The sequence below is a fragment of the Triplophysa dalaica genome, chromosome 13 (assembly GCF_015846415.1).
Source record: "Triplophysa dalaica isolate WHDGS20190420 chromosome 13, ASM1584641v1, whole genome shotgun sequence".
Taxonomy (NCBI): Eukaryota; Metazoa; Chordata; class Actinopteri; order Cypriniformes; family Nemacheilidae; genus Triplophysa; species Triplophysa dalaica.
This window is the reverse complement of record NC_079554.1, coordinates 8,420,774-8,447,377: the sequence shown is the minus strand read 5'-3', so window position 1 is coordinate 8,447,377 and position 26,604 is coordinate 8,420,774. Positions and strand designations below refer to the sequence as shown.

General features: G+C 41.4%; 1 protein-coding gene and 1 long non-coding RNA gene across 2 annotated transcripts in view; one reads left to right on the top strand and one right to left on the bottom strand.

Annotated features, from left to right (window-relative positions):
- Positions 1 to 16,996, top strand: part of LOC130434583 (meprin A subunit beta-like) — a 68,016-nt gene extending 51,020 nt beyond the window's left edge. The window contains 3 exon segments of the mRNA XM_056764808.1: positions 16,062 to 16,277; positions 16,372 to 16,617; positions 16,818 to 16,996. Coding sequence (XP_056620786.1) covers positions 16,062 to 16,277; positions 16,372 to 16,617; positions 16,818 to 16,996 — 641 coding nt within the window.
- A 2,607-nt stretch (positions 16,997 to 19,603) lies between these two features.
- LOC130434179 (uncharacterized) lies at positions 19,604 to 20,723 on the bottom strand. The gene is made up of 2 exons (XR_008908660.1): positions 20,572 to 20,723; positions 19,604 to 20,407 (listed from the first exon to the last, which is right to left on the bottom strand). It is a non-coding gene; the product is annotated as an uncharacterized LOC130434179 (long non-coding RNA).
- Positions 20,724 to 26,604: the final 5,881 nt, after the last annotated feature.

The window sequence follows — 26,604 nt, the reverse complement described above, 5'->3', positions numbered from 1 at the left end:
GTTAATGGAAGATACTTCAAGAGTTAAGTGACAAAGCCAGAATGCAAAATAAACCTGTTTTTTAAGGCACTCACCAAGCAAATGTGGTCTGAGATCAGCCAGTGTGCTTGAACCTAAAGATAAGCTTCATTCACCAGCTAAAAACACAAGTATGAAACAGTGCCATCTGGTGGTGAAGGGCGGTAAAGGGAAAATTAAAATGAAGCGAAATTGTATCAGATTATCGGTTACTTTATGGGAAAGTAAAAGCCATTGTTAAAAGAGATTTAAACTACTTCTTGCATTGTTTAAAAACACATTGTTAAAAGTGCTGCTCAAACAAATCTCAACGAATGTTGTTTGCCGTCATATAAACAGACTGTAAAAATGCCACCATTATATAATTATCCATTTAATAGGGTTGATTGTAAGAACTCTACATGATGACATAAAAATGCGACTTCTGATTGGTGCCAACTCAGTAGTTTGCCCAGACTTGAAAACATTCAACAGATCCATATGGAAGAAAGTTGGTCAAGGTACGAAACTTCCAGACTTCCATTTCCATCGTCTTTTGCAAAAATTGCTATAATTTGTTAAATTTTGGGGTTAGTAGCCTAGGGTAATTGTTTGACAATTTTTTTCCAAAGCAGCTTTACAGGGGCAAACAGGAAAAACATAAAAAGGAAAATACAGAAAAGTGCATGGTATTTATAGAACGAGCAAGATCATTCTAATAAATAATATCTAATTAATAAATAAATGAATCCAGTCTCCCGTTGATCAAACACTGCCCTGCTGTGGCGAGGAACCCAAACTCCAATGATTGATTAATGGAGAAAAAACCTTGGGAGAAACCAGGCTCAGCAGGGAGGGCCAGATCCCCTCTGACGAGTCATAGCTGCACTCAGTGACCCCGACCAAAAGCCACCGAGCAAATATCCACGAGGAAGAGGGAGAGCCCACTCTCCGAAAACCGTACAGGTTCAACCGGGTCCCACTCCACGATCGACACCAGAAAACAGAGGAACAACCAGGGAAAATAGCAATGGCATGTTGTAACTTTGTTCCTCTGTTGTCCGACATCGACCACAAAACAAGGCCAAACTGGACCCACACAGCCCCAGCAAATGAATCCCCCCAACCACAACCAACGAGCCCCCCCCACAAACACCCACCCAGGAACCTCCAATCAGGGCCACTGAATGCAGCTATAACTTCAAACTGCTGACATGTGATGTAAATTTAGCATTAAATACCAAGTATTGTAACTTCAGCATTATTGTGACAAGTTGTCTTTGCTCTTGGTTGGGGATGGAGTGGTCTGAGCTGGGATGTTCAGATGGTTGTATTTTTCTTTGGTGGTGGTGGAATTACCTTAGATGGAGCTGATGATGGTCAGTCAGTCTGCAGCTGTAGCTGGCCTAATCTCTAGTTGGGGATGGGCATATGTCAATCATCTGGACCTGGCGGAATTTCTCACTACCTCGGGGTGGGCATCCCGAGGCGGAGGCAGAAGGAGATTAATTAGCGTAGCTGCTGTTCATTAACTATGCATTAAGTGAAAGCTTGGCTGAAAAGATGTGTCTTTAATCTAGATTTAAATTGGGAGAGTGTGTCTGACCCTCGAATAGTATTAGGAAGGCTATTCCAGAGTTTAGGTGCTACGTATGAGAAAGCTCGACCCCCTTTGGTGGATTTAGTTATTCTAGATGTCATCAAAAGTCCATCAAAAGAGTTTTGAGATCTTAGAGAGCGTGATGGGTTGTTATGTGATAAAAGCTCAGTTAAGTAAGTAGGGGCTAAACCGCTTAAGGCTTTGTAAGTAATTAAGTTTACCCGCAACTTAATTAAGGGGACGTCAAGACGCAACGTCATGCCCATCCCCTTTCAACTGCTTCTGTTGCCACTACTCCCCCTGTTCCTGCTCGAAGGGCCATGTCTCAACCTGCACATACCATCACAACCATACAACGTGCAACTGTTATTGCTGTCCCAGCACCTCCAGCTTCACCAGCACCACTATACCAAACCCTGGATGATGAGTTTGATGACTGGTGTGTCCTATCTAAAGAAATAATTTTGTACAATATGGTTTGGTTTGAATGACTGGTTTGACAATGTACTGTTTAATTCACAGTCTGCTTCAAACTGAGATCAATGAAATAGGAATGAGGCAGCAGGAGCAAATACAGGGGTACTGTAACTATTGTGTCACCAGGACTTGGTCTTGTATGACTAAAACAGCATATAGGAGACGTTGCACTAAAGGGATTTTGAATAAACTGATAATTCTTCATTTACTTTGTTGATTTTTTTTATTTTTTCAGCTCTACTCTGAGAACATTGGTGTGCCCTTACTGTCAGATGGGTGGGCTGGATGCTAAGGAACTGCGGGATCACTGCAATGCCCAACTTGCCTATGACAGCACACGTGTGGTGAGTCAGGATCAAATGTCAGTCCAATATCTTGTGTGTCGACTGACACTTCAGCTCATTAATGCACACTAATCCACTGATGTCTATCTTCTTAAACATTTCTCAAAATAGAATGTTCAATTATCATAAAGTGTTTGACATCTTTGTGGCTCCATACACTCAAAGCACTCACTTTCTCTCTGGCACCCTTTAGGTTTGTCCTGTGTGTGTTGTTTTGCCTCATGGTGACCCACAGTACTACAGCCGCAATTTTATCGGCCATCTTAATCTGCGACACATTGAGGATATAACTGTAAGTTATAAAACATACAAATCAACGTTTTCTAAAAAACTGTTTTTTTCAGACCCTGACAGTTTTTTAACTATAATACTCTATTTTTTCTGATTGAAATAACATCCACCAGAATGATGAAGTCAACTTTCAGTGTGCCCTCATGGAGTCATTTAATGAATCATTTTAAAAAGTGAAGTAAGCATGGTTCCCTTTCGAGGGAACTCGCACTGCGTCGCCATGGCAACGCTTTGGGGAACGCCTCAGCGTGACCAGCTCTGAGCACGTGTGTCAACATCGTCCAGTAGTGGAACGCTACGTCATAGATGACGTATGGACCAGGAGGTATAAAACGACATCCGAAATAGTGAACTTCAGCTCTTTTTTTCTCAGCAACGGCTCTGTGTGTAGTGTGTGTTTGTATAGTTAAAAGAAGCGTGAGTGTGTTCTGTAAAAGAAGTGTGTTTGGTTAGCCAGTTTGCTAACATGTCAGAGAAAAGTTTCAGACATTGTGCTCCTCCTTGTTCGCGTTTTATCACGAGCAATGATACGCATGATCTCTGTGTAGTCTGTCTGGGAGCGGAGCATGCACAGTCAGCGCTCGAGGGAGCTGACTGTGAAGCCTGTGGACTTTTACCACAGCGTACGCTCCGTTCCCGTTCAGCACTATTTGATAAGCACGGCCAGGTGCGAGCTCCGCGTGGTGATGGTCCCGCTTTTGCCGAGGCAGAGCGGAATCTTCGCTCGTGGGGCTCGCAGATGGACGTCAGGGAGGCTGAAGAGACATGCTCCGGCTTCTCTTTACCCTCCGTAGCTTCCACCTCTCTCTCTGCTGAGTCGGGAGCACGCACTGCGGTTTCTCCCGCTCAGAGAGGGAGTCCGGTTCGGCAAAGTTCTGCATCTGAGGATGTAGACATAACTGGTATCGAAGCAGGAGAGTTAGATTGTGTTCCCCCTCTTGCTGCTTCGGTTCACGCCGATCTGGTGGAAGTCATGACAGCTGCGGTAGCCCAACTAACAATAGACTGGCCGCAAGATAAACCTAACGCTCGCCCTGAGAATAAGATGGACGAGCGATGTCTCAAGCATAACACACAACACTCACGACGCAAACTCCCTTTCTTTTCTGACCTACATCAGGAGGTGTGTAAGTCGTGGCAGCATCCATATACCGCACGAGTATTCACGCCACAGACTTGCATTTATTCTAATGTTCAGGGCTATAAAGAAAGAGGTTACGGGGCGATGCCGAGAATAGAACAGACGCTTGCGAGCTATCTGTCTCCATCCACGGCTTCGTCCCTAAAAGCCCCTACCTTGCCATCAAAGCCATGCAGGGTGACATCGACTTTGATTGGCAAGGCATATGCGGCAGCAGGGCAGTCCGGGGCTTGCTTACACTCTGTGGCACTACTTCAGGCGTATCAAGCAGATGCGCTACGTGAATTGGTCGACACGGGACTGGCGGATGTTTTACAACCCGTCCGTCATGCTTTGGATGTTTCTCTCCGTGCTACTCGGGAGACTGCTCGTTCTTTAGGCCGTTCCATGGGCGCTATGGTAGCCACTGAGAGGCATTTATGGTTGAACCTCTCAGACATGAAACCATCTGACAAAGCATTTCTTCTGGATGCCCCATTGTCCCCTACGGGCCTTTTCGGCAACGCTGTAGATACCGTTGTTGAAAGGTTCGAGGAGGCTAAGAAACAGGCTGCGGCATTTAAACTTTATCTCCCCCGCCGCGGACAAACTCCCCAGGCGGCGGGGCGAGAACAGCCACAGGCGTCCACTAGCTATCGTGAGCGTCAGAAGCGGAGTGTTGCTTCCCGAGCCCCACCCCAGAAGGATGGGGGTTCCGGAAGAAAATTTCACCCGCAGCCTTACAAACCTAGGACTGACCTGAGGGCAGTCATCCAGGCGAGGAAAGGGGAAAACAAGTAAAAGTCCTGACAGCCATTTCCCCCCGAGGAGCGTGCGCTCGCACCTCATTATACGTGCCCGTTCCTCCTCGGTGTCCCCAGAGGGTTCAGCCGGCTCTGCCAATCGAGGTTTGCCGAGCCGTTGCGGTTCCCGTAATAATATCACCAGAGGCTGGCCCCAAGAGGCTAGTCCCCTTAATTGACCATTTGGCAGCCTGGAAAAGTCTACCAAATGTGTCACAATGGGTCCTGCGCACGGTAGAGCAGGGTTACCGGATCCAATTTCAAATCCGCCCACCCCGCTTCAACAGGGTTTTGTACACCGAGGTGTGCCCTGAGTAGACTCTGGTGATGGAACAAGAAGTTCTAGCAAAATCGCATCTGTCGGTTCAACATCGAGATGTTGTTCTCGCACATATGGAGGAGCTAGGGCTGAGGCTGAATACCAAGAAAAGTGTGCTTTCTCCAGTACAGAGAACCATTTTTTAGGAGTAATATGGGATTCCATCACAATGCAGGCGCGGCTCACGCCTGCTCGTATTGTTGCAATCCTGTCAGCCGTTTGCAGAATAAAGCTAGGCCAATCACTGACGGTAAAGCTTTTTCAGAGGCTGTTGGGACTCATGGCAGCTGCGTCCAACATCATTCCTGTCGGCCTGCTGTATATGAGACCTCTACAGTGTTGGCTCAAAACCAAAGGGTTTTCCCCGAGGGGCAACCAGTTGCGCATTATCAAAGTGACACGCAGATGCCTGCACACGTTGAGAATGTGGAAAGAACCTTGGTTCGTTTCCCAAGGACCAGTGTTGGGAAGCAGTTGTCGGCGCGTTGCACTGACAACCGATGCTTCACTCACAGGTTTGGGAGCTGTTGTGGAAGGCCAATGGGGCCAAAACCGATGGGAGAGCCAATTTCGATCTTGGCACATAAATTGCCTAGAGATGATGGCAGTGTCTCTGGCGTTGACACACTTTCTCCCACAACTCAGAGACCAACATGCGCTTGTCGGACAGACAACACAGCTGTGGTCTCATACATAAATCACCAGGGGGGTCTGCGGTCACGGCAACTATACAAGTTGGCACCTCAGATCCTCCTTTGGTCTCAGGGGGAGCTGCTCTCCTTGAGGGCAGTTTATATCCCCTGTCACCTGAACCGAGGAGCAGACATCCTGTCGAGGCAGGGGCTGAGGCCGGGGGAATGGAGACTCCACCTAAGGTGGTGGAGCAGATTTGGATGAGGTTTTGCTGGGCAGAGGTAAATCTGTTCGCGACTCAGGTAAGTATGGCACAGGTGTGGCCGAGGTTTCACCTGTACGCCTTTCCCCCGATCGCTCTACTCCCGGGAGTTCTGGAAAGGGTGCGCAGAGACGGAGTTCACCTACTGTTGGTAGCCCCGTTCTGACCGGCCTGGGTGTGGTTCTCAGACATCTTAGACCTGTTGGAGAACTCTCCATGGGAGATTCCTTTGAGGAGGTACCTCCTTTCTCAAGCGGAGGGTCAGATACATTACCCACGCCCGGAGTTATGGAAACTATGGGTTTGGCCTCTGAGAGGGCTAGCCTTCTAGACACTGGTCTCTCAGCTGAGGCTGTGGAGACCATACTTAATTCCAGAGCTCCTTCTACAAGGAAGCTTTATGCCTTGAAGTGGGGAGTCGTCACTACTTGGTGTTCAGCTCACCGTTTGGACCCTGTAACTGCCCAGTTTCTACAGTGCTTGAGTTCTTACAAGATCCCTTTGCTGCGGACTTATCCCCATCTACTTTATAGGTGTATATGGCAGCCATTTCTGCCTTTCATGTTCGGCTAGGGGGCATACCTGTGGTAGAGACCCCTTGGTTCTACAGTTTCTTCATGGTGCTCGCAGGTTGAGGCCTGTGAGCTACACTAGGGTACCTACCTGGGAAGAGAACGGTAGAGAAAGAAATATCAATCACAGCTCTGCTAAATTAAAAGCAAATTTTAAAAGAGCTATGTTTGAACAAGTTAGACAGGGAATTACACAAAGACTAAACGCTTGTCCGGGAATTTTCATCCATTCAGTCGCTCTTAAGTTTCTTACTCTTAAGACAGTCTCCCTGATGGCTATTACTTCTCTCAAGAGAGTGGGAGATCTTCAGGCCCTGTCGGTTTCCCCTACGTGCCTTGAATTTGCTCCTGGTTTGGTTAAGGCGTTCCTTTTCCCCCGGGCAGGATACGTGCCTAAGGTTATGGATGATGTACCGAGACCCATTACCTTGCAAGCATTCTGTCCTCCACCTTTCAGGAGCAAGGACCAGGAAAGGTTAAATTTGTCGTGTCCAGTGCGAGCACTGGACTCGTATGTACACAGAACTGCGGCTTGGAGGAAAGCGCAGCAGCTCTTCGTATGTTTTGGTTCACCGAAGAAAGGTCTGTCGGCAACCAAGCAAACCATCAACAGATGGATAGTTGAGACTATCTCTCTGGCCTATGAGGCCTCTGGCAGACCATCGCCTTTGGATGTCAGAGCTCATTCTACTAGGGGTATGGCGGCCTCCGTAGCCTTAAGGTCGGGGGCGTCTATGCGGGACGTGTGTGATGCGGCAGGCTGGTCCTCTCCGCTCACATTCGTGAGATTCTATAGTTTGGACATGAATCTCACCCCGGGAGCCCAGGTGCTTGTGTCTTCCACGTGACATTTTTGTACACACAGACAGGCATTTGGGCGTATGGCGGTTTGGGTATTTCGTTCCCCAAAGCGTTGCCATGGCGACGCAGTGCGAGTTCCCTCGAAAGGGAACGTCTCGGGTTACGTCTGTAACCCTTGTTCCCTGAGAAGGGAACGAGACACTGCGTCACCTTGCCATACTCCCTACATCCCTGTAAGCCTTTTGCTTCGAAGTTTTTCGAGCTGAAGTTCACTATTTCGGATGTCGTTTTATACCTCCTGGTCCATACGTCATCTATGACGTAGCGTTCCACTACTGGACGATGTTGACACACGTGCTCAGAGCTGGTCACGCTGAGGCGTTCCCCAAAGCGTTGCCATGGCGACGCAGTGTCTCGTTCCCTTCTCAGGGAACAAGGGTTACAGACGTAACCCGAGACGTTTTGGTGTATTGATTACTATTTGACATTAGGGAAATATTTTGAATTGTCAATAGTGAGGGTGGGCACTAGATTTCTAGATAGCTTTTACTTTAATTGATGCAGTATGATGTCATAAATATATTTTTTCAATGTTTTGGAGCACACTGGTTAGATAGATATAAACGTATTCATCCTTAAAGCCTTTCGTTTTGATTTCATTGGGATGTTAATCAACAAGATCTTAATCAGAACCAAGCGTTTAATTGTTTGAGTAACCGATTGTTTTTACTGAGTCTTGTCAAACTTTATAAATATCTGATGTATCTTTAGCATTTGATTTATTTTACCTAAAGTTTAATCATCTCCATCATCCTTGGATGATGCATTTGCACTATTTAGCACATGCAGTTTAGATCTATAGATTCTGATGATTTATCCAACCTACAGTCATGGAAGATGTTTTGGAAACCAATACTGCCTGTCGTGATTCTGCCTCATCATGTCTTGTCTTTCTTGGTCCTGGGGCAGAATCATAGCAGGACCCCTTGTTTCATGTGGAGAACGGCTTTTGGCGCTATTGGCCTTCCATACGCTTTCTCCAGGTCTTGTCTCTGTTACCGCCCTTTCGTCTCCTTAGTTACATTTAGTCATTACATTTACATTTAGTCATTTAGCAGACGCTTTTATCCAAAGCGACTTACAAGTGGGGTAGATAATGGAAGCAATTAGGACAGCATAAGTACAACAAAAGCATAAGTGCAATCAAAAAGAAGACTAGTCTCATATAGCCTAACACAGTATTCGGAACCATTCATCCATTCATTCATTCATTCATTCCTTTTTTTTTTCTTTTCTTTAGAGTAGAGAAGAAAAGAGTAGAGAAGAAAAGAGTCAGAACAGATCAGTCAGATGTTGGCGGAATAGATGTGTTTTCAGGCGTTTCTTAAAGATGGCTACAGAATCTGCAGATCTTGTAGCAGTGGGCAGATCATTCCACATAGGTGGAACAGATCCGGAGAAGGTGCGCGAGAGAGATTTTTTACCTTTATGGGATGGCACCACAAGACGTCGTTCGTTTGCAGAGCGTAGGGATCTGGCGGGTACATATGTCTGCATTAGCGATTTAAGATAAGGTGGTGCCGAACCAGTAGTGGTCTTGTAGGCCAGGAGCAGAGACTTAAATTTGATGCGAGCGACTACGGGAAGCCAAGTTACATTGTTAAGTGTTTCATGACACACACGTGTTATGGTTAATTATCCTGTGTTAGTTCACCTTTAAACAGTCCTCATGTTTATTGTCCTGTGCCAGTTCATTTTGTGACATATCTCTGATGAGAGTATTGTTTATGCCTGTGATCTTTACCAAGAGTCAAGTAAGTCAAGTCAAGTCCAGTCAGTGTAGTTATTTGTCCAGTGTTGTATTCATCTAGTCTAGTTAGTCTGTGTTCCTGTTGTCTACTTGATTATTCCCTTTGTCATTATTGTTTCACCCCCTCGTGGGCCTTTGTTTTGTGTTTGTTTTGTCTGTTGTCCAACACTGCCTGCAATTGGGTTCTTCCTCACAATTCACGACAACTGCCATATTTGACTATGCACAAATATCCTTATAAAAGCCTAATTGGCAAAAAGATTTTCTGATACAAATCTGAAGTTGAAATTATTTTTAAGATAAAGGCTTTGTTATATTAAATACAGAAATGTATTTTACTGCACAAAAAATATGCAAAAACATGCAATGCTTAAAAGGTGAAATTACAAAAGCCATTTTGTAATAAATAGAAGCTGTGATTGAAAAGATTAAAATAACTGCCCAGTTTTTTTTTTCAAAAACTGTATATGTAATGTATTTTAACTTCTGTAATAAATGTTTGAATGCTATGTTTTAATGTGTACAAGATCTACCTTTTTAACTTGCATTTATATTTTGAAATTTAGCAGACACTTTTATCCAAAGCGACTTACAAAGAAATGAGAAACAGTAAAGCGATTTGATATAAGGAGGAAATAATACAATAAGTGCTTGTAACGAGCAAGGCGGGACAAGAGCCGTGAGGGAATGACGCGACCCCGGTGAGGCTGCATGTTGCACCGGTCTCGCATCTCTCACGGAGGAGATCTGAAGCTTAAAAGGACGAGCAACAGGAGTGTAGCAAGATTCCAAGTAAGAAGGAGCTGGGAACCAGCAAACATTTAACAACTCTTATTAAAATAAACAAAAGAAAAAAAACAGCTGACAGCTCCCTCACTGTCGAATGCCGCCCACACAAGCATAATAAACCTAACGTAAAGTCCAGGCCTGGTCCTCTCTCGTCACCCCTCCATAACACCCTGAAGGCATGACACCAGAGGTAGAATTTGAAACAGATGAGAGGAGTACCTGGGATCCCTTGCATTGATAAGGTTCCTAGCAGGATCTGATGATTCACTGTACTGTATCAAAGGCTGCAGATAATGCTAGCAGAATCAGGACAGAAGAGTTGGATTGCTTCCATGACGGATAGCAGTGCCATCTCGGGTGAGCGATTGCTTTTGAAGTCTTAATGCGTAGGGAGATAGGGAGAAAAACCATGGATGAGAAAATCCCAATCAAGTATTTCTGCAATAAATTGGAGAAGCAAAACAGGTCTGAGAGAATTATTCATTGTGATTGTTTTGAGTGGGGGCATGCCCTGGTTCTGCTTAAATGTGGATGGAAAAGTGCCAGTGAGCATGAAGGTGCTAATGATATCTGTGAGTGCTGGTATGAGTGTGTTTGATATGGCCGCTAAGAGATTGGAGGGGACTGGGTCGAGAGGGAACAGGTAGGGGGTGGCTGGAGACAAGTTTAAAAACTTCAGTGTCGGTCATAGCAAAGAAAGAGGAGAATTTGATGTTGGATGTGAGGGTTGTGTGTTTGGAGGTTAGTTAGGTTGAAAATAGTTTGCTGATGAATGATTCTTAGCTGTAAAAGAGGAAGTGGGTGGAGGGAATAGAGGAGAGTTGAACGTTTCGAATAACTGCTGTGTGTTAGATGCATTACTCACCTTGGTGGTATAGAAAGTTATTAAAAGTGGAGCAAACACAAGCAGTTTCTGCCAATCTAATATTAATCTTGAGTACAAAGTAGTATGGCTTACTTCATATCTTTAAAGAGTATTTAGTTTGATCACAACTATTCAAGACAGATAAAGCATCCGGTTATTTCTGAAAACAGTCGATCTCCTGGAGGAGTGCAGTGCAGTGGGAGCATACACTGGTTGACGCGTGGGTGTGCCCTTCTCTCAAAAACAACGTTTTTGTTTGTTTGTTTAATGTTAAATCTTTTAAGATATGCATTTATTTAGATTTTTTTTCAAAGTAAAAATTGTGGAATAAAAACAAAACAAAAAGGTTGGTAAAACTGTGCAAAGATGCCAAAATATGCTTACAAACAAATTTGACCCTCCCATTAGATAGAAAGAAAGTGGGAATAATAATTTGAAGAGTTTGGTTCCAAAATGAGATAACTCATGTTTTTTATTGTGCATTCCAATAATATCAATCAAACTGCAGTTAATAATAAATAATAAAAACATGTTAACATAATAAAAAACAGTTATCTCTAGTTGTAACCAAATTCTTCATTTATTTGTAAATGACAATAAAACAAATAATAAAACAACAAACATCCATCCATCCATCCATTTTCTACCGCTTATCCGAACTACCTCGGGTCACGGGGAGCCTGCGCCTATCTCAGGAGTCATCGGGCATCAAGGCAGGATACACCCTGGATGGAGTGCCAACCCATCGCAGGGCACACACACTCACTCATTCACTCACGGACTCACACCCTACGGACAATTTTTCCAGAGATGCCAATCAACCTACCATGCATGTCTTTGGACCAGGGGAGGAAACCGGAGTACCCGGAGGACAACAAACATCAAGTTTCTAAAAGATCAAGTGTCTCTGCATGCTATAGTAAACCTCTTTGCCAATGTTCAGCTACAAAATGAATTGTAACGTTTACTGTCACAGAGGTAGTAGTAGTAATATTTTGTCTGAAAGCATCAACAAATCTTGCAGCGGGACTTAGTGGGACTCACATTAAAGTGTGTGTGAGCGTGCGTGGATGTGTGTTTGTGTGCGATATTTTGAAGTGCTGGTCACCATTTAGCTTTCTTTCTCATAGGGCACAGCCTCTATCCGGCTATTTACAGATGAACTTTGTTCATAATTATTTATTGCATAACATTGACAGGTTTTGGAAACTTTCTTTTATTTTTACTCTATTATTCATGTGTTGGCTGCCACACAATGAATTTAATGTGCCATTTCTCCCTACCGCTCACAGCATCGTGACTGAGAGAGAGAAAAACCCTGCGCTGGGAAACTGATACATAATTTTTTACGATGCATAGATTGTGAAGTTTTGAAATTAATTTGGAATTGTTGTTTGGATTAATTTCAAATACACTGGAAATCTTCAGTGTTGCATTTGTCCTTTCTTTAACAATAGCACATTAAATTTGGAATTGTACATTTAAGTACTTATATCTTTGTTCATTTGATGCTACAAAATAAATTGACGTTTGCATTCTCATTATCACTGAAGGAAATAGCCAAGCATTGCTGTCAAATGAGATTGTGAATGTTTCAGTGTTTCTAGAGGAGCAGATCATCTAACACAACCTGGACGACTACCCTAATGGGTCTTCTTTACTGTGTTGACTTATATACAATCCCAAGAGACTTAAGTACACAATCGCGGAGATACAAAAAGTTTTCAAGGGTATTGGCAGTGTCAGTTGTTCTGAAAATGTTTATGGATTGCGCAATAGGTTGCTTCAAGACAAAGTGTAATGGCAAAATACTGCTTTTCTTGGTAGAGTTGAAATTAGCCAATTTGTACTAATGTTTTTTTTCTGTCTACATTGTTAGCTACATTGTTCGAACATTAAACTAAAATATGTCTCATATGTTACAGAAAATATTAATGTATTTGGTCTTAAAATGTTAAAGGCAGTAAGCTTTGTCCATAAGCCATTTTTATGTACACTGTTAAACCTTGCTGTAAATTACAGGGCTAATAGCTTTAAAATAGGCAGTGTTTAGCAGTAACATTGGGAATCAGTATTTTACTGAAACATGAGATGCATTTCTGTAGCGCAAATAATATTTTACAGTTAATTACTATATAAACAGATTACAGATAACAGCTGTATTATTCAGCTGTAAAATACTGACTTTTTTACTACATTGTCACTAATTGCAGCACTATTTTTTGCCAAGAGTAAGATTTTCAGTCAGAAAACAAAGATTTATGCATTAACACACACGTATGTGCACTGGCTGCTTAATTCTTAACACAAAGGTCTTGCCCCTTTAAGGGCAACCAGGTGTGTGTGATCTCTGAGTTTATGTTCTTTTGCTTGTGCTGTGTTAATTATCTTAGTAACTGGATTTTCAAATATTTAAAAGTTTTTTTTAAATATACTGCAAATGTAGGTAAAGTTTATCATTTCGTATTATGTGCTCTGTATCTTTTAGTTCCAAAAAGCTACCTGTTAGCTAGCTTTTAGGATCTCACAACTTTCTGTATCCCATAGTGTTGAACATTATTTTTTATCAGCAGCTGACCCCACCGCTTGTTTCTTTATTTAACCTGCTTATTTTTTAATGTGTAGTCACATTACCCACAATGTACAGATGCAAACTAGCATCTAAGTCAAGTAAGTAAGTTTCACAGATATGGATGAAAATTAAACCAGGAGTTTAACAGGAGTTTAATCAGTTAAACTATTGGGCATTTAAGCTTTTAAACGTATTTTAGACTGGGATTATAAATAAGGCTTGAATATGAATTTAATTTAAAGAAACAACCTCAGGTTTTAAGAATTAGGAACACTTCGGTAATCCATTACTATTATTGCACCACTACAAATGTCTAAGAAAACTTCCAAAAAGATGTCAGTGGAAAATGAGCTATAGCGTGTTAAGATGTTATGGGGCAATCGTGCCCTAATGGTTAGAGAGTCGGACTCGTTGCCGGCTCGATCCTCAGGGCCGGCGGGTAACGATTGCGGTACCCTTGAGCAAGGCACCTAACCCCTACATGTTCCCCGGGCGCTGCAGTGATAGCTGCCCACTGCTCCGGGTGTACGTGTGTTCACCACTTGCTGTGTTTGTGCTCACTAATCACTGGATGGGTTAAATGCAGAGGTCACATTTTGAGTATGGGTCAACATACCTGACGAATTGGTCACTTTATTGGATGGTTTTGATGGTGAGCCTCATATTTCAGGAGATACACTTCTTACTTCATCAAAGTGGATGATCAGCATTGAGGGGAAAGTGACACATTGCATTGATGAGGAGCTAGATTTTGCTGCAGCACTCTCTGTTCTTTTTGCTTGCTTTTATGTTTTTAATATTGAGTTCCAAGAGTCAGCCAGTGCCACACTAGAGCTCATTCAAAGGTAAGTGTTAAAAGAGACATTACTTGCACAGTAATGATTTTTATTATATTCTATCATGGCTGTATTTGTTGTTGTTAGTGTTTTTTTTATGATTCTGTGTTTGATTTGTTACTAACTGATAAAAATCATTTAATTTTCAGATTCTTTGTGAGATTAATCCTGAGGGGACAAAATGTGTTGCAAAAACTTGAACCAGCCGCAAAACTGGCTCATCTGTAAGAAGAAATGTTCAAACCCGCATGTTCATACATTTTTGCAGCGGCTCACCGTATTTGAGTGGAAAACATGTAATTAAGTTAGTGCAAGCAATATTTATTAATACAATTATTGGAACGCATAAAGAGGTCATTTAATTTGTGCTGAGTTACAACCAGTTTGGAACAACATGCTAAACCAAATCTACAAATGATTGGTATTGTTTTTGTTTTGATTATTTATGTTTTTTTAATACTTTTTATTATATTTAAGATTTTCCTATTTTCTATGTATTTGAGTTTCTTGTGTAAAAAAGTAAGTGAATATTTTAGTTTTTTGGTAACATGTATTTTTGTGACTACTATTTAATGTGCAAAGTTGTGTTGAAAATATGTTTAATGAATTAATATGTGAAAAAGAAATGTTGTTTATTTATATATTTTTATATTGTAAAAGAAAATAGAATGTATTTGGTTAACATTTTGACTGGTCTTTGCCATACATGTCTATATACACACCATATCTACAATACAGTGTTATTATTTTCTATATTTTCCTTTAATTTTATTTATACTTATTTATACATTGCTGTACACTAGCAGTGGATGTTTTATTTCAGAATAACATTCAGTTTTGTTGAATTATGTAATTTGTTTAATTGTCGCATGTAACTATGAATTTTCTTCTGTTTTGTGTGCATGTTTTGTAATAAAGTAATAAAGTAATAAATGACGTTTGCAGCATTTTTGATGGAGCAGAATGGCTAATAACATTAAGACACAGAATGTATATGTAGTATTCTACTGTGATTGCATTGGATTACAGTAAATAACTATCACTACTCTTGCCAGTTATTAGCTATTATTCTTGATTTACAGTAAAATACTAACAAAACTGTTGCCAGTTAGTCACCGTAAAGTCTCAGTTACAGTAAAATACTGGCAACACTGTTAGTGTACAACACCTATTCTGTTCTTCTATCTCCAATCTCCATATTCTGTGATTTTAATTGTTGTGCCATAATTGATTATTATCAGCCACCCTTTATGTTTGTCACTGGGTTTTGCAAATATCTAAACCAATATACAGCAATAAAAAGTGTTTTCAAACTACAGTGTTTCTTCCATATTATGAAAAACAGCGAATTTGGACATGTGAGGTTTCAAAAGGACAGTGATGAGATAAACTTGTTTCCTAAACATCTGCCAATATTGCATCTTTTACATATTTTGAACAGTTTGGTTGTTTCTGAAAATAAATGCATATATTTGCATTTAAACTTGGGAGAAATAGTGTCACTGAATTACATTATGAAACTAAAATCACCATTTTGCCTCAACACTTACCTATAGAAAGTAAATCAGAAAAACAGAAAATAATTTTGAAGAGTTATCTTCATTTTTTTCTGTGGCTCAAGTTTTACTCTGTACATTAACATTAAAAAGCGCTTTATTCATGATCCATAACTCTTAATGCACTTCTATCATTACTTTTGGCATCACAAACTGCTTGGCTTGTAAGTTGCTGTATTTACTTAACAGTGATTTGTTTTATAATGTTGTTATGGGGGCACTTTGGTCTTCATGATAATAAGTTTATTGATACCATAGAGCGCCATAAAGAAACTATTATTCATTTTTGCCCTGTGGTAGCTTCTTTTTTTCAAAGCAGCATAATATGACTTTCATAACTTTCATAATGAGATGGAGATCTGGCAAAACTGAAGTTTGGCTTTGCATTGTCGGATAAAAGTTTTCACTTGCCAGGTTTCGGGTACTTCATGCATTTCAGCACATTGACAGGAAATCACGGAGACAAGGCGTACCTGGAGAGTCGTCTCTTTTACCCCACCAGAGGCTTTCAGTGCCTGCAATTCTATCATTACAACAGCGGGGGCGATGATGATCAACTAAACATTTGGGTGCGTGTGTACACCGACGACGAATCCAAAGGAGACCTGAGATTGGTTGAGGCGATAAGTGGTAATAAATCTTAAATATCCAATAAAACTGTTAAGTTTTGATATAATGAATATATCTTTGAATTATGAGCAATGATCTGTATTTTACTATTTAGGGGGTCCTATAAACTCCTGGGAGCTGTACCATGTGAGCCTACAGGTCTCTCAAAAATTCAGGGTGGTGTTCGAGGGGGTAAAAGGACGTCATGCATCAAAAGGGGGTCTGTCTCTGGATGACATCAACCTCTATGAGACACAGTGTCCTCACCACACTTGGCGAATTAGTGACTTTTCCAGCCTTCTCGAACACTTCAAGAGCTTTATTAAAGGAAATGACGTGATCTTTGTCCTGTCTCTTGAAGGTTTGCTTTAAGATGTTTTATTAGAAAACCAAAAAATGTTTTCCCACAACACGCAAAGTACATACCACACAGGTAGGTGAACCGTGGTTAACATTTGATAGTTTTCAATAGATGCAACTGGACTTTTGAGGCAGCAGCTTGCAGACTTTGGGATCCAGATATCAGAGATCTGAAACAAGCAAATGACGATTCTGTTACAGCTTCCAACGGCAGTTCAACAGCAACGTTGGCGATAAGCGTCTTTGTGGCAGCTGCCATGTTTATGGCTGTCGCCCTTGGCGCACTGTACTATGTGCAGAGAGTTCGGAAAAGACAGATGGAAAGAGATGGAGAGGGTGAACCAGAGAAGACCGATGGCTGTGAGTGTCCACATGTATAGCAAATGATCCGGTTTGATTCTCTCCCAATATTATGACAAGTGTAACATTATACTTTGGATATACATCTTATATTTTAATTAATGGTATACTTACTCCAATTGATTCTGTTTTTTTAACAGAATCCTAAACATAGCCCAAAATACACAAGGATGTGTACTAAACATTAAACTACGCGATCTCATTGCAAAAGACAAAAATTGTTAAATACAATAACGAAAAGAAATGTGAATAAATTGCCCTGGAACCTGTCAGAGGGCAGCAGATTATCGGAAACATCAACAATTGAAAGAAATTTTCATTTTGACAAAAATAAATAACTTTCAAAAATAAATAACAATCTTTGATGCTCACGGTTTATTTGTCTGAGTGTGTAACAACGAGGGGTTGTAATATCACAAGTTATTCTTCAAATAAATGAAAAATACCATTTCCCAATGCACCTCGTCTTCCCTCAGATGAGGAAAACCACATTATCTGATACCATGACCCAGTTGTCATCCTGCATGCATTCAAGCAGTAGATTAACCTTCTCCTGGTCAATCTCCTCTTCCTGGCCTTTATTAATGCGAGTCAGAAGCTCAGGCTCGGCCACAGACAGAGACCTGGTCACTTTAAAGGCTTTCAGCAGAGCAGTCTTAAACACTTTCATTCTGTAAAGTCATAAAAAACTATTATTTCAGAACTGTTTGAGGACAATATTGGCCGAGGTTACAGTATATGACAGGGAAAGTGAAGGGGATACTGATATACCTGTCTGAGCTGATGTCACCTTCATTCCTCTGAGATGCTGGCTTGCTCTTCTGATTAGACTGAGCTGCCAAGGTAGAAATGGTAAAGGTGGTCATATATTATCAAATTATGATACACCACTACATTTGCTACGAATATGGTTACCTCAGAGTCTCCAATTCTCCAGCAGAGGGCGTTGTCCCCAGAGTTCTAACTAGACTCCTTTTTCCAGTAACTCTAGCACCACTGATTACACCTGCACCTATTGCTAATAATCCAGACTTTGCATTATATTCCCTGTGGTTGAGTCACATTTGTGTGCAGTCTTGTTTTGCCCCGGTTGAAATTCATGAGCGCTTTTGGATTACTTTGTTTGGATCGTGACTTGGACTTAGAACTTTGGCTACCTCCCTAACCCCCACCTGTTCATATACTCCTGAACGTTATCTGCCTGCCCTGACCTTTATATTGTTTAACCCTTTGCTTCCATTAAAACTGCGTATGGATCCTCAAGCTTATGTGTCCGAGTCCTCGTTACAACATTTCACAGAGCTTAGATTTCTTTGACTTTCTGTTTTTCTGTCTTGGCTTTGGAAAACATACATTTTTTTCTCTTTCTCCAGAATCTACAACATCAAATTATGCTTAATTCAGATACATAACAGAGCCAAACGTGTATTGTAGTATCGGCTATGCAGGATCGGTTCTGGAAGATTTCACAGGTTACCATTTTAAAAAAAGCGAACTGCATCTCCCTAGGCAGGAATGGGCAGAATTTATGATATATGTATTTTTAACAGTAGCGAACCCTCATGGTCCCCAGGACCATTGGTTATCAAGTAATTTGGTAATCAAATTGTTAGTTATTTATGATTTAATAGGCCGCCGAGCTTCAATTCATTCTGGCTGCCGATGTGAGCTTAATTCGAGACGGGTGATTTTGATTTGTAAGTCTTAAATTTTACATATTGTGTATAACAGTAACATCTTATCAGATAAATGCTAAATTTACTGCATTATTTTCCAAACGTTTAGTTCACTGTAACGTTACCAGTTTAATATTAAGATTTATTTTAATCATAGTTAAATCGCTGGTGAATATCTGTTTACTCTCCGCTAGTGTAGGTTTTTCTTTGCTGAGAGCACTGTCGCTTTTTAAACTGGTGTTCTGTACTATTGTTTGTGTTGGTTTTATGATCAGAATGGGAGGCAGTGTCGGTCATGGGTGTGTGCAACTCTGTCCATTATTCTGTTGAAGAGCACATACACGCGGCACACCGATCATAATGCACATTTGTAAAAATGATTTGTATTGCGTGTTATTTTGGCGATAACGGTCTTCCTGTGCTGTTTGGCTTGTTGCGTTTCAAGTCTAAATTAGTATTGCAAATGTATCATGTGGTAAGTGTGATGGTAAAAATTTGTATACGCACTTCTATAGGGAAGCACAGTAAAATAAGGTCAAGTGTATGGGTTCGAAGGGGGGTTCGGGTTGCGCGTGAGCAGAGGGCCAAGGCTCAAACGTCACTTAATATAATGATTGACGCGATGATGAACTCCAGTGGTAGAGGTCACCTGGTGGTAAAAGCCACCCGTTTGTTCGAAGAAAAGTCAAAATGCAGTTATCTTGAGGCAATTGAAGACAGTGAGGATTCAGTAAACCTTTTCGGATGACCCCCAACACGTGTTGCATCTGTGAAAGAGTGAAACAGGCATACTGTAGCTTCTAAACGGGATTTGTAATCAATGTTCTAGCTTCGCTAGAAGTCGCAGGCCATGTTCACAATGAACAGAGAGTTTGCTTTTTCAGTACGTGTACATCCAGGTGCTGTTGATTTCATCGGTTAGGTGGTGAAAAGAATACCAACACACCCGTATACAAGAAAATATCTTTATATGGAGGCGTGCGCTTTCGTGATTAAAGCGCTACAGCCTTTTAAAACATCACTGGGATTCAAACTCATTTAAATACAGCAGATTACCAAAAATGTCAATCCAGCGTTTTCTTCACTTTCTAGGGGAATGTTTAAGATTCACACAAACATGAAGTCCACCTTTTGCCCCACGTTGAGATGATCAATAATAAACATGGCAAATGTGGAATCAGGATCGCTATCAAATCCATCCCTGGAAATCATTCATGAATACTTTTGTTCACAGAGTTGGGTTAATGTAAGCAGGATTAGAAAACGTTTACAATTGTTTTACTTTTGTGAGGTCACGTCTAAAAAGTGGATTTGTGAATAATTTTATTTTATATGCACTGATCGGGTCTATCAAATCAGTTTAAGGCAAATATTTTCCTGTGTGTAATACCACGAAACAAAGATTTTCATCCGTCCCACGTTATCCTGCATTAAAGCGACGGTTGCACGGTTACAACGGTATAATCAAATAATCAATACTGATTCATCAGAAAAAATGGTAACGTATCAACAAGCATCATCGCTGTCTTCTTGGTTTTTATCCAGTACACGAGAACAATGGAATGGCTGTCACTCCCACACCCGTGACCTGCGGTGAGAATAAAGGATGTTATGTGTCGAAGGCTGTATGGCCAGTGAATTTCCATCCATGTCTTTAAACGGCATGATGGTGATGTACAGATCAGCGTGATCCTTTCCACCAGCACAACACGAGGTGGTCTTCTCCTACCAGTTTCACAGTCTGCAGTCGGGTGCCTGAAAGAAGTCCGTTAACTTTACGTATTGGCCAAAAGTCATTTCGATAAAGACGGCCGCTTTAAAATGGTCCATCAAATGGTCTCAAAATGCAATTTTAGTGGGGTTCATTTTCCTCCGGCAACACAAACACAAATGGCAAATAGATTGAGAAACTCACACACCTGTTTGTGGGTCAATGCACAAATCTCTTCCGCCATGGTAGCAGGCGACCCACTGACACCCTCTGGGTCCATACACATACCGTCTGGTATGTCTTCATCGGGCTCTGTCCAGGAAACCCCTCTGTGGTCAGCTTAATTAAACACACACACACACAAACACACACACACACACACCCACACCCTGAAAAATAAATACAGTACGTAACCGACTGCTTTTCGCACCAAAGAGCCTACAGGTTTTTCCGGGACAGTAATAACACACAACGCCCTTCTCACAGGCGCTTGGATCTCAAAAAATACTGACAAACTTTCTGATGCCTCACCTGTAGTGATACTCTCCTCACGACCAGACGGGACTCTCGCCGAATTCATTCTTTCCTGGGGGGTGTTCTCAGGGATGCGGGAATGACTTAAAAAAAAAGAGTGTGCATTAGAAGTGTGTTTGTCAAACAGTTACACAACAGATTTATATTAGGTTAACTGTCTCTTTCCATTTTGAGCACATACCAGACATGGACTTTTAAAGGTTGTAAACGCTCGGGAGATCTTGTCAAAAAGAGGAAGTTAAAGGAATAAAGACATTGACAAATAAAGTGTTTGTGTATGGTGTATTGTGTTTTATTTTCATTGATCTACCACCACGTATACACAGACGTTGAAAGCCACAGTTTACCGTGAATGATTTATTTCATCATTTTTCTTAGACAAGTGAATTGACTCGGTCACCATTAACAATAAGCACACATTTGTGACTAATCTTATCCTTAATAATACAAGCCCAAAAACGGCTCCGTTATTGTCTCGTCGGCACACTGCTGACGTTATTGCGAACAGAATCTCACGTTTGATGACGGGTCTTACTTACAACCCCTCCTAGCCTCGAAACCGCCATCGGTCCGGCGAGGGAGAGACGAGCTCGCAGCCTCTGCGTGCACACACAGCTCTCCCTCTAACAGCTGGCCTCCGTTACACGAGAAATGACAGATTTTTCATCTACAGCGGTGTTTTGTGGTTTGCATCGGTGGATCCTTTCGCTCAAAAGTGCCCGCCGTTCGAACTGTAATGTTGTTTAGCCATTTCTACGTCGTGCATTGCGCTCTGTCTTCTTCTTCTTCTTCTTCTTCTTCTTCTTCGCAGATAGGTTGTAGCTAGAAGGGATGCAGCTACGGCCAGGAAGTGGTGCAACATCTCGCCATAGAATTCCAATAAATTACATTAGCTAACCCCTACGCCTACCCAAACCCTAAACCTAACCTTACAATAATACAAATTATAAATCAACTGTTTTTAGAGTGACGCAAATTATACGGTTTTGAAGTGCGCGTGCCCAGTGGAGGTGGCTGTATCCCGTCTATTATGTAGAGAAACAAATATGTACAGCACTGAAATATGTCAAGTGTTGATAACGTTAGTCTATGAACATTTGACACTACGACCTGTACAAATAAAAACAAATGATTGCTTCCATTGTGTTATGTCTGATCTTTGACCTTACGTCCGTCCAGTACGTTAGGTGACGTGACGTGACGTGCTTCGGCTCGTTGCCGTTGTATCAGAGTTGGCTTTAAAGCCTTACGTGTGAATCCATGTGTGTGTGAGGGCTTCCAACGACGTCAACTGGTCATAAGACAAACACAACACGGTGTATTTACCACGATCAATCTATACTTTGTTAAAGCACTGCTTGGTCTGCAGTTGGAGCGTTGCCATTGGCTGTTGGTTTGAATAATTAATGAGGGAGGTCTGTCACAGTTGTTCTTTAACGATTTTCGTCTATAAATATCATTGTGTTTCGAGTTGCGTTTTGAACAATAGGGTGTATGATAAGGGCTCTGTCGGCATCGTGTTCACAACGTTGGACGTTCATTGAAGTTCGCCCCCTACCGTCGTCGAAAGTAGCAGTGCCGATGGGAGGTATAAATAGCAGGCGCGCGAACTGCTATATCGGCTGGGCCAGAGAGCGTCGCCTCGGCCAAGCCAACATGCTACTAGAGTCGCTAGCTGAGTGGCGCGCTATTGCACCTCTGACCCAGCCCCTGGTGCCGTCGGTACGCCGATGGGCATCAGGTTTTGCTTCTTGCAAGTGTATAAAAGTCACAGGTTATTGTTTAACCTATACTTTATTTAACCTATTCAACGGCAAGAAGTGAAGCCGTCCCACCGGAAGTAAGTCGAGTCCCCTGCTGTAGTCATTTATATAAGAAAACTCAGCAATTTAAAGGAACAAGGCAATAAACTTAGAAAAAACGCCACGCAGTATGTAAACCTCTCTCTCTGACCCACCAACCGAGACGCTCTTGAGGCTGCGGTCTTTCGCCTCCTCGTTAGAGTTTCCGCCCGTCTCCCGTCCGGATGTCTGTCGGTTCGAGGCCCGCGCAGAACAGGTTACGTATGCGGCTTGTGTTTTGGAACAAAACGTAGGAACATATGAAGAGATTGGTATCAAAATGAGTTATCACATCAAGTTTTTCTTCTTGTGCGTTCAGATTAATATCAATCAAACTGCAGTTGGTTTGTTTTGATTTAAGCCATATGACTGTAAGAAATAAGAGAATCTGGTTTACTGAATGAGCATTGAGGAGGAGAGCCCTACTCATAAAATGTCCTTCTCGTGCATTTCATTTTATCTATTTCCTGAGAATATTTGTCATTCTTATTGCTCCTTTATTGCCTTTCTTCCCGTGCCTTGCTTAATTTCCGTTTATTTACATCAATCAGTGCCTTAATGCAGTATACAAACAAAGAGTTTGGTTCCAAAATGAGACTCGGTTCTTTAAAAGATATCCAAAATCGTGTTTGTCATGATGTTTTGGGTGCATTTTATTGTACTACATTTAAAGTTTCTAAATATATTCCATTTTGTTCTTATATAAAAGCATACATTTAAGATATATATTATAGTTATAGAGGTTCATGTACCTCTCTGATTTTAACAAAGGCTATAGGCCTCATAGGACGGGCATCAAGCAGATATGGACCTAACATCTGCTTAGCATCAAACACACACACATGCTTTTGAAGACACTAGTTGGTACCATTCACAGACGAACACAGTATACGCTATTGTATTGATTTAAGCACATGTTTACCCCTTAAATACACTAAACACTATGCCAGGTATAGTAAATGACAACGTGCAACAATGTGCCTTTCGTTTTAAGATGGATGTATGTGCATTTCTTTTTTAAGCTTTTAAAAGGTTTTGCCACAGTTAAATACTGATATTTGGAGCTTGACATGTAACTGTGGAAGGTCAGAAAAGGATGGACTAACAAAAATAGGTGATGCCATGTGAAACCTGATTTAAACCTGGTCTAAACGGTGAGAACAACGTGAGAACAATGTATAAAAGATGGAGTCAGATATGCACTGGTCAGACATCTTCAGATGAACTCTGTATATCTCACTTTGACTTGTTCGAACAAATTCAAGATTTAAACCCTTGAAACTTGGCTTCTTGGTCTTCGTGATTCCTCACAACATTTGATGATCGATTTCGCCACACCAACTGCGCCTCCCTTCACTAGCTGGCCTCCGTTACATACGGTATATATCAGTTCAAGAAGGTTACTGCAAGAGTTAAGTGAAAAACTGTGTGTGAAAAATAAGCTTTCTTCAAGGCACTCCCTAAGAAATTCAGTTTAGCACATTAACGCATGTGAATTGGAATGGAATATAAAAAATGAACGTGAGGTGTAATCTCGTGTTGGAACCAGTCTCTTCATATGTATATTCTGTTAAAAAATTAGGCCATATTCACATATTAGTTAATGGAAGCTACTTCAAGAGTTAAGTGACAAAGCCAAATGCAAAATAAACCTGTTTTTTAAGGCACTCCCCAAGCAAATGTGGTCTGAGATCAGCCAGTGTGCTTGAACCTAAAGATAAGCTTCATTTACCAGCTAAAAACACAAGTATGAAACAGCGCCATCTAGTGGTGAAGGGTGGTAAAGGGAAAATGAAATGAAGCGAGATTGGGTGCTTCTCAATATCCATCCTTGTCTCCTCGCTCCTCTATCCTCCATCCTATGACCCGGAAACCGATCGAGCTCAGCCATATTGAAGGACATCTCAATTTTCTAATTGCACCCGGAGGAGTCGAGGATCGAGGAGGGAGGAGGCTTCCTGAGGAGTCATGAGCGAGGATACAAGGGTGTATCCTATGCGGAAGTTGTTTATTGCCTAAACGTGTCGCACGTATAAATTCTCCTCCCACTTCACATCTGCTCCAAGTGCTTACCATGGCAGAACATTCAAACACACATAAATGTGAGTATTAAGCATAAAGTTATTGTAAATGTACGTTCTTTTTTTGACGGTGCTTTTAATTTCGATGTATAAAGTGTACTTTTCAGCACAGTTTTAATGATTTTTATTATGTTTCTTGATTTTACTGGCTTATTGCTATTAAATGTGATAAATAGGGAATAGAGAATGATCTTGATTTAGGCCTGTAGTTAATTTGTTTTAATGTGTTGATAACACTGTATATTTGTTTATGCCGGTTAATATGCAACACATTATTATTTCGAACTGCTTCACTGTGGTGTAAAATTCTTTCTTACAGGGACTGATGAGGAGACTGAACAGTTAATTAAATTGAGGATGGAGCTGGATTCCGACTTCACTGGGAAGAGGAACAGTGCCAAAAAAGCCTGGATGTGAGTTCTGTTCCACCAGACTGCATGGAAAATCATTTTGTTTTCACTTTGTTTGATTAACGCAGTGAGGTTTTAGATAACATTTATCATAATATTATTACACTATCTTTGTCTTTGTTTGAGTAAAGAATTTGTTGAATTTTATTGTGTAAGTAAAGTTCTTCAGAGGATTGGTTTGGAATTATAACACCAAACCAAATTTCCAAAAAATGGGACAATTTAAAAAGAAAATATAAGGTACAAACTGAATGCATGTATTTATTTCATTTTGTGTGAATTTTCTACCTGCTAGTTTAATAGAAAATATATTTATTTTATTTTAGGAGCTCCGCTGTCCTCCTACGGGAACGGAAACAGATAGTGGGGAGGCCACAGCAGCCACATGGCCGTGGTTTTCTGCGATGCATGAGGCTATTGGGAGGAGGCCGTCTATTGAGCCTCCCATTCTGATAGACTCATGCGACGCAGAAGTCACTGGCAGTTCTGCTGTGTCCAATGAGCCTGGCTTGTCACCATCTGCATCTGTGGAGGAAAGAGAGGAGGACTCCACAACCTCCGTGTGTCTGGCACAGGCAACTTTAACAAGGAAAGACCCTGTACTTCTTCGGGTCCTCCGCCACCTAAAAAGAAAAGAACCAACAGAGTGCTAGATTTTCTAGAAACGGAGACAGAAAAAGAGGAGGAACGTTTTCAAGCCACGCACGAATTAATGCAATCTACTTCAAATAGGTTCCTTGACCTTTTTGAACAATTGATTAAAAAAAGTTGAACACAATCTCTGTTTGTTTGTTTGTTTGTTTGTTTGTTTGTTTTTGCTTTGATCATTTGTGTTCCATTATGTGCCTTAATAGACAATTTATGGTTAACACAGTTGCCACATGAGTAAAAAAAACAAAATTACTGGTGTAATTGGTAAACATGTTTATTTACATTAAACTATTGTATCTATTGGTGATGTGGGTATTGCAAAAAATGTAATGCATGAGGCTAGAGACACAGGGATTTTTTTTCCTCCATACACAATCTGAACCTTAACCTCGTGTGGAGCAAAATTTGTCTTTATGTGTCTACAAATAATGATGTTCATTTAACTCTACCAGATGCACCTGAGGAGCTGAGAGTTTTGCTGCCAGATTATCACGCCACACATTCCCACTACAGACCCCTCTCACTGGACAGGGTGGAGGTAAACCAACATCATCCACCACTTCAGGGGCTTCAATCATGTCTCCTGTTGTCAGACAAATGTTATGCAGAACTGCACACGCCATGATAACTGTTGGGGTTAAGGTGTTGTCCACCTCAAGAGACTTGAAAAGCAGGGACCTCCAGCGTGTTTTCATCATTCCAAACACCCGCTCAATTATGGAGC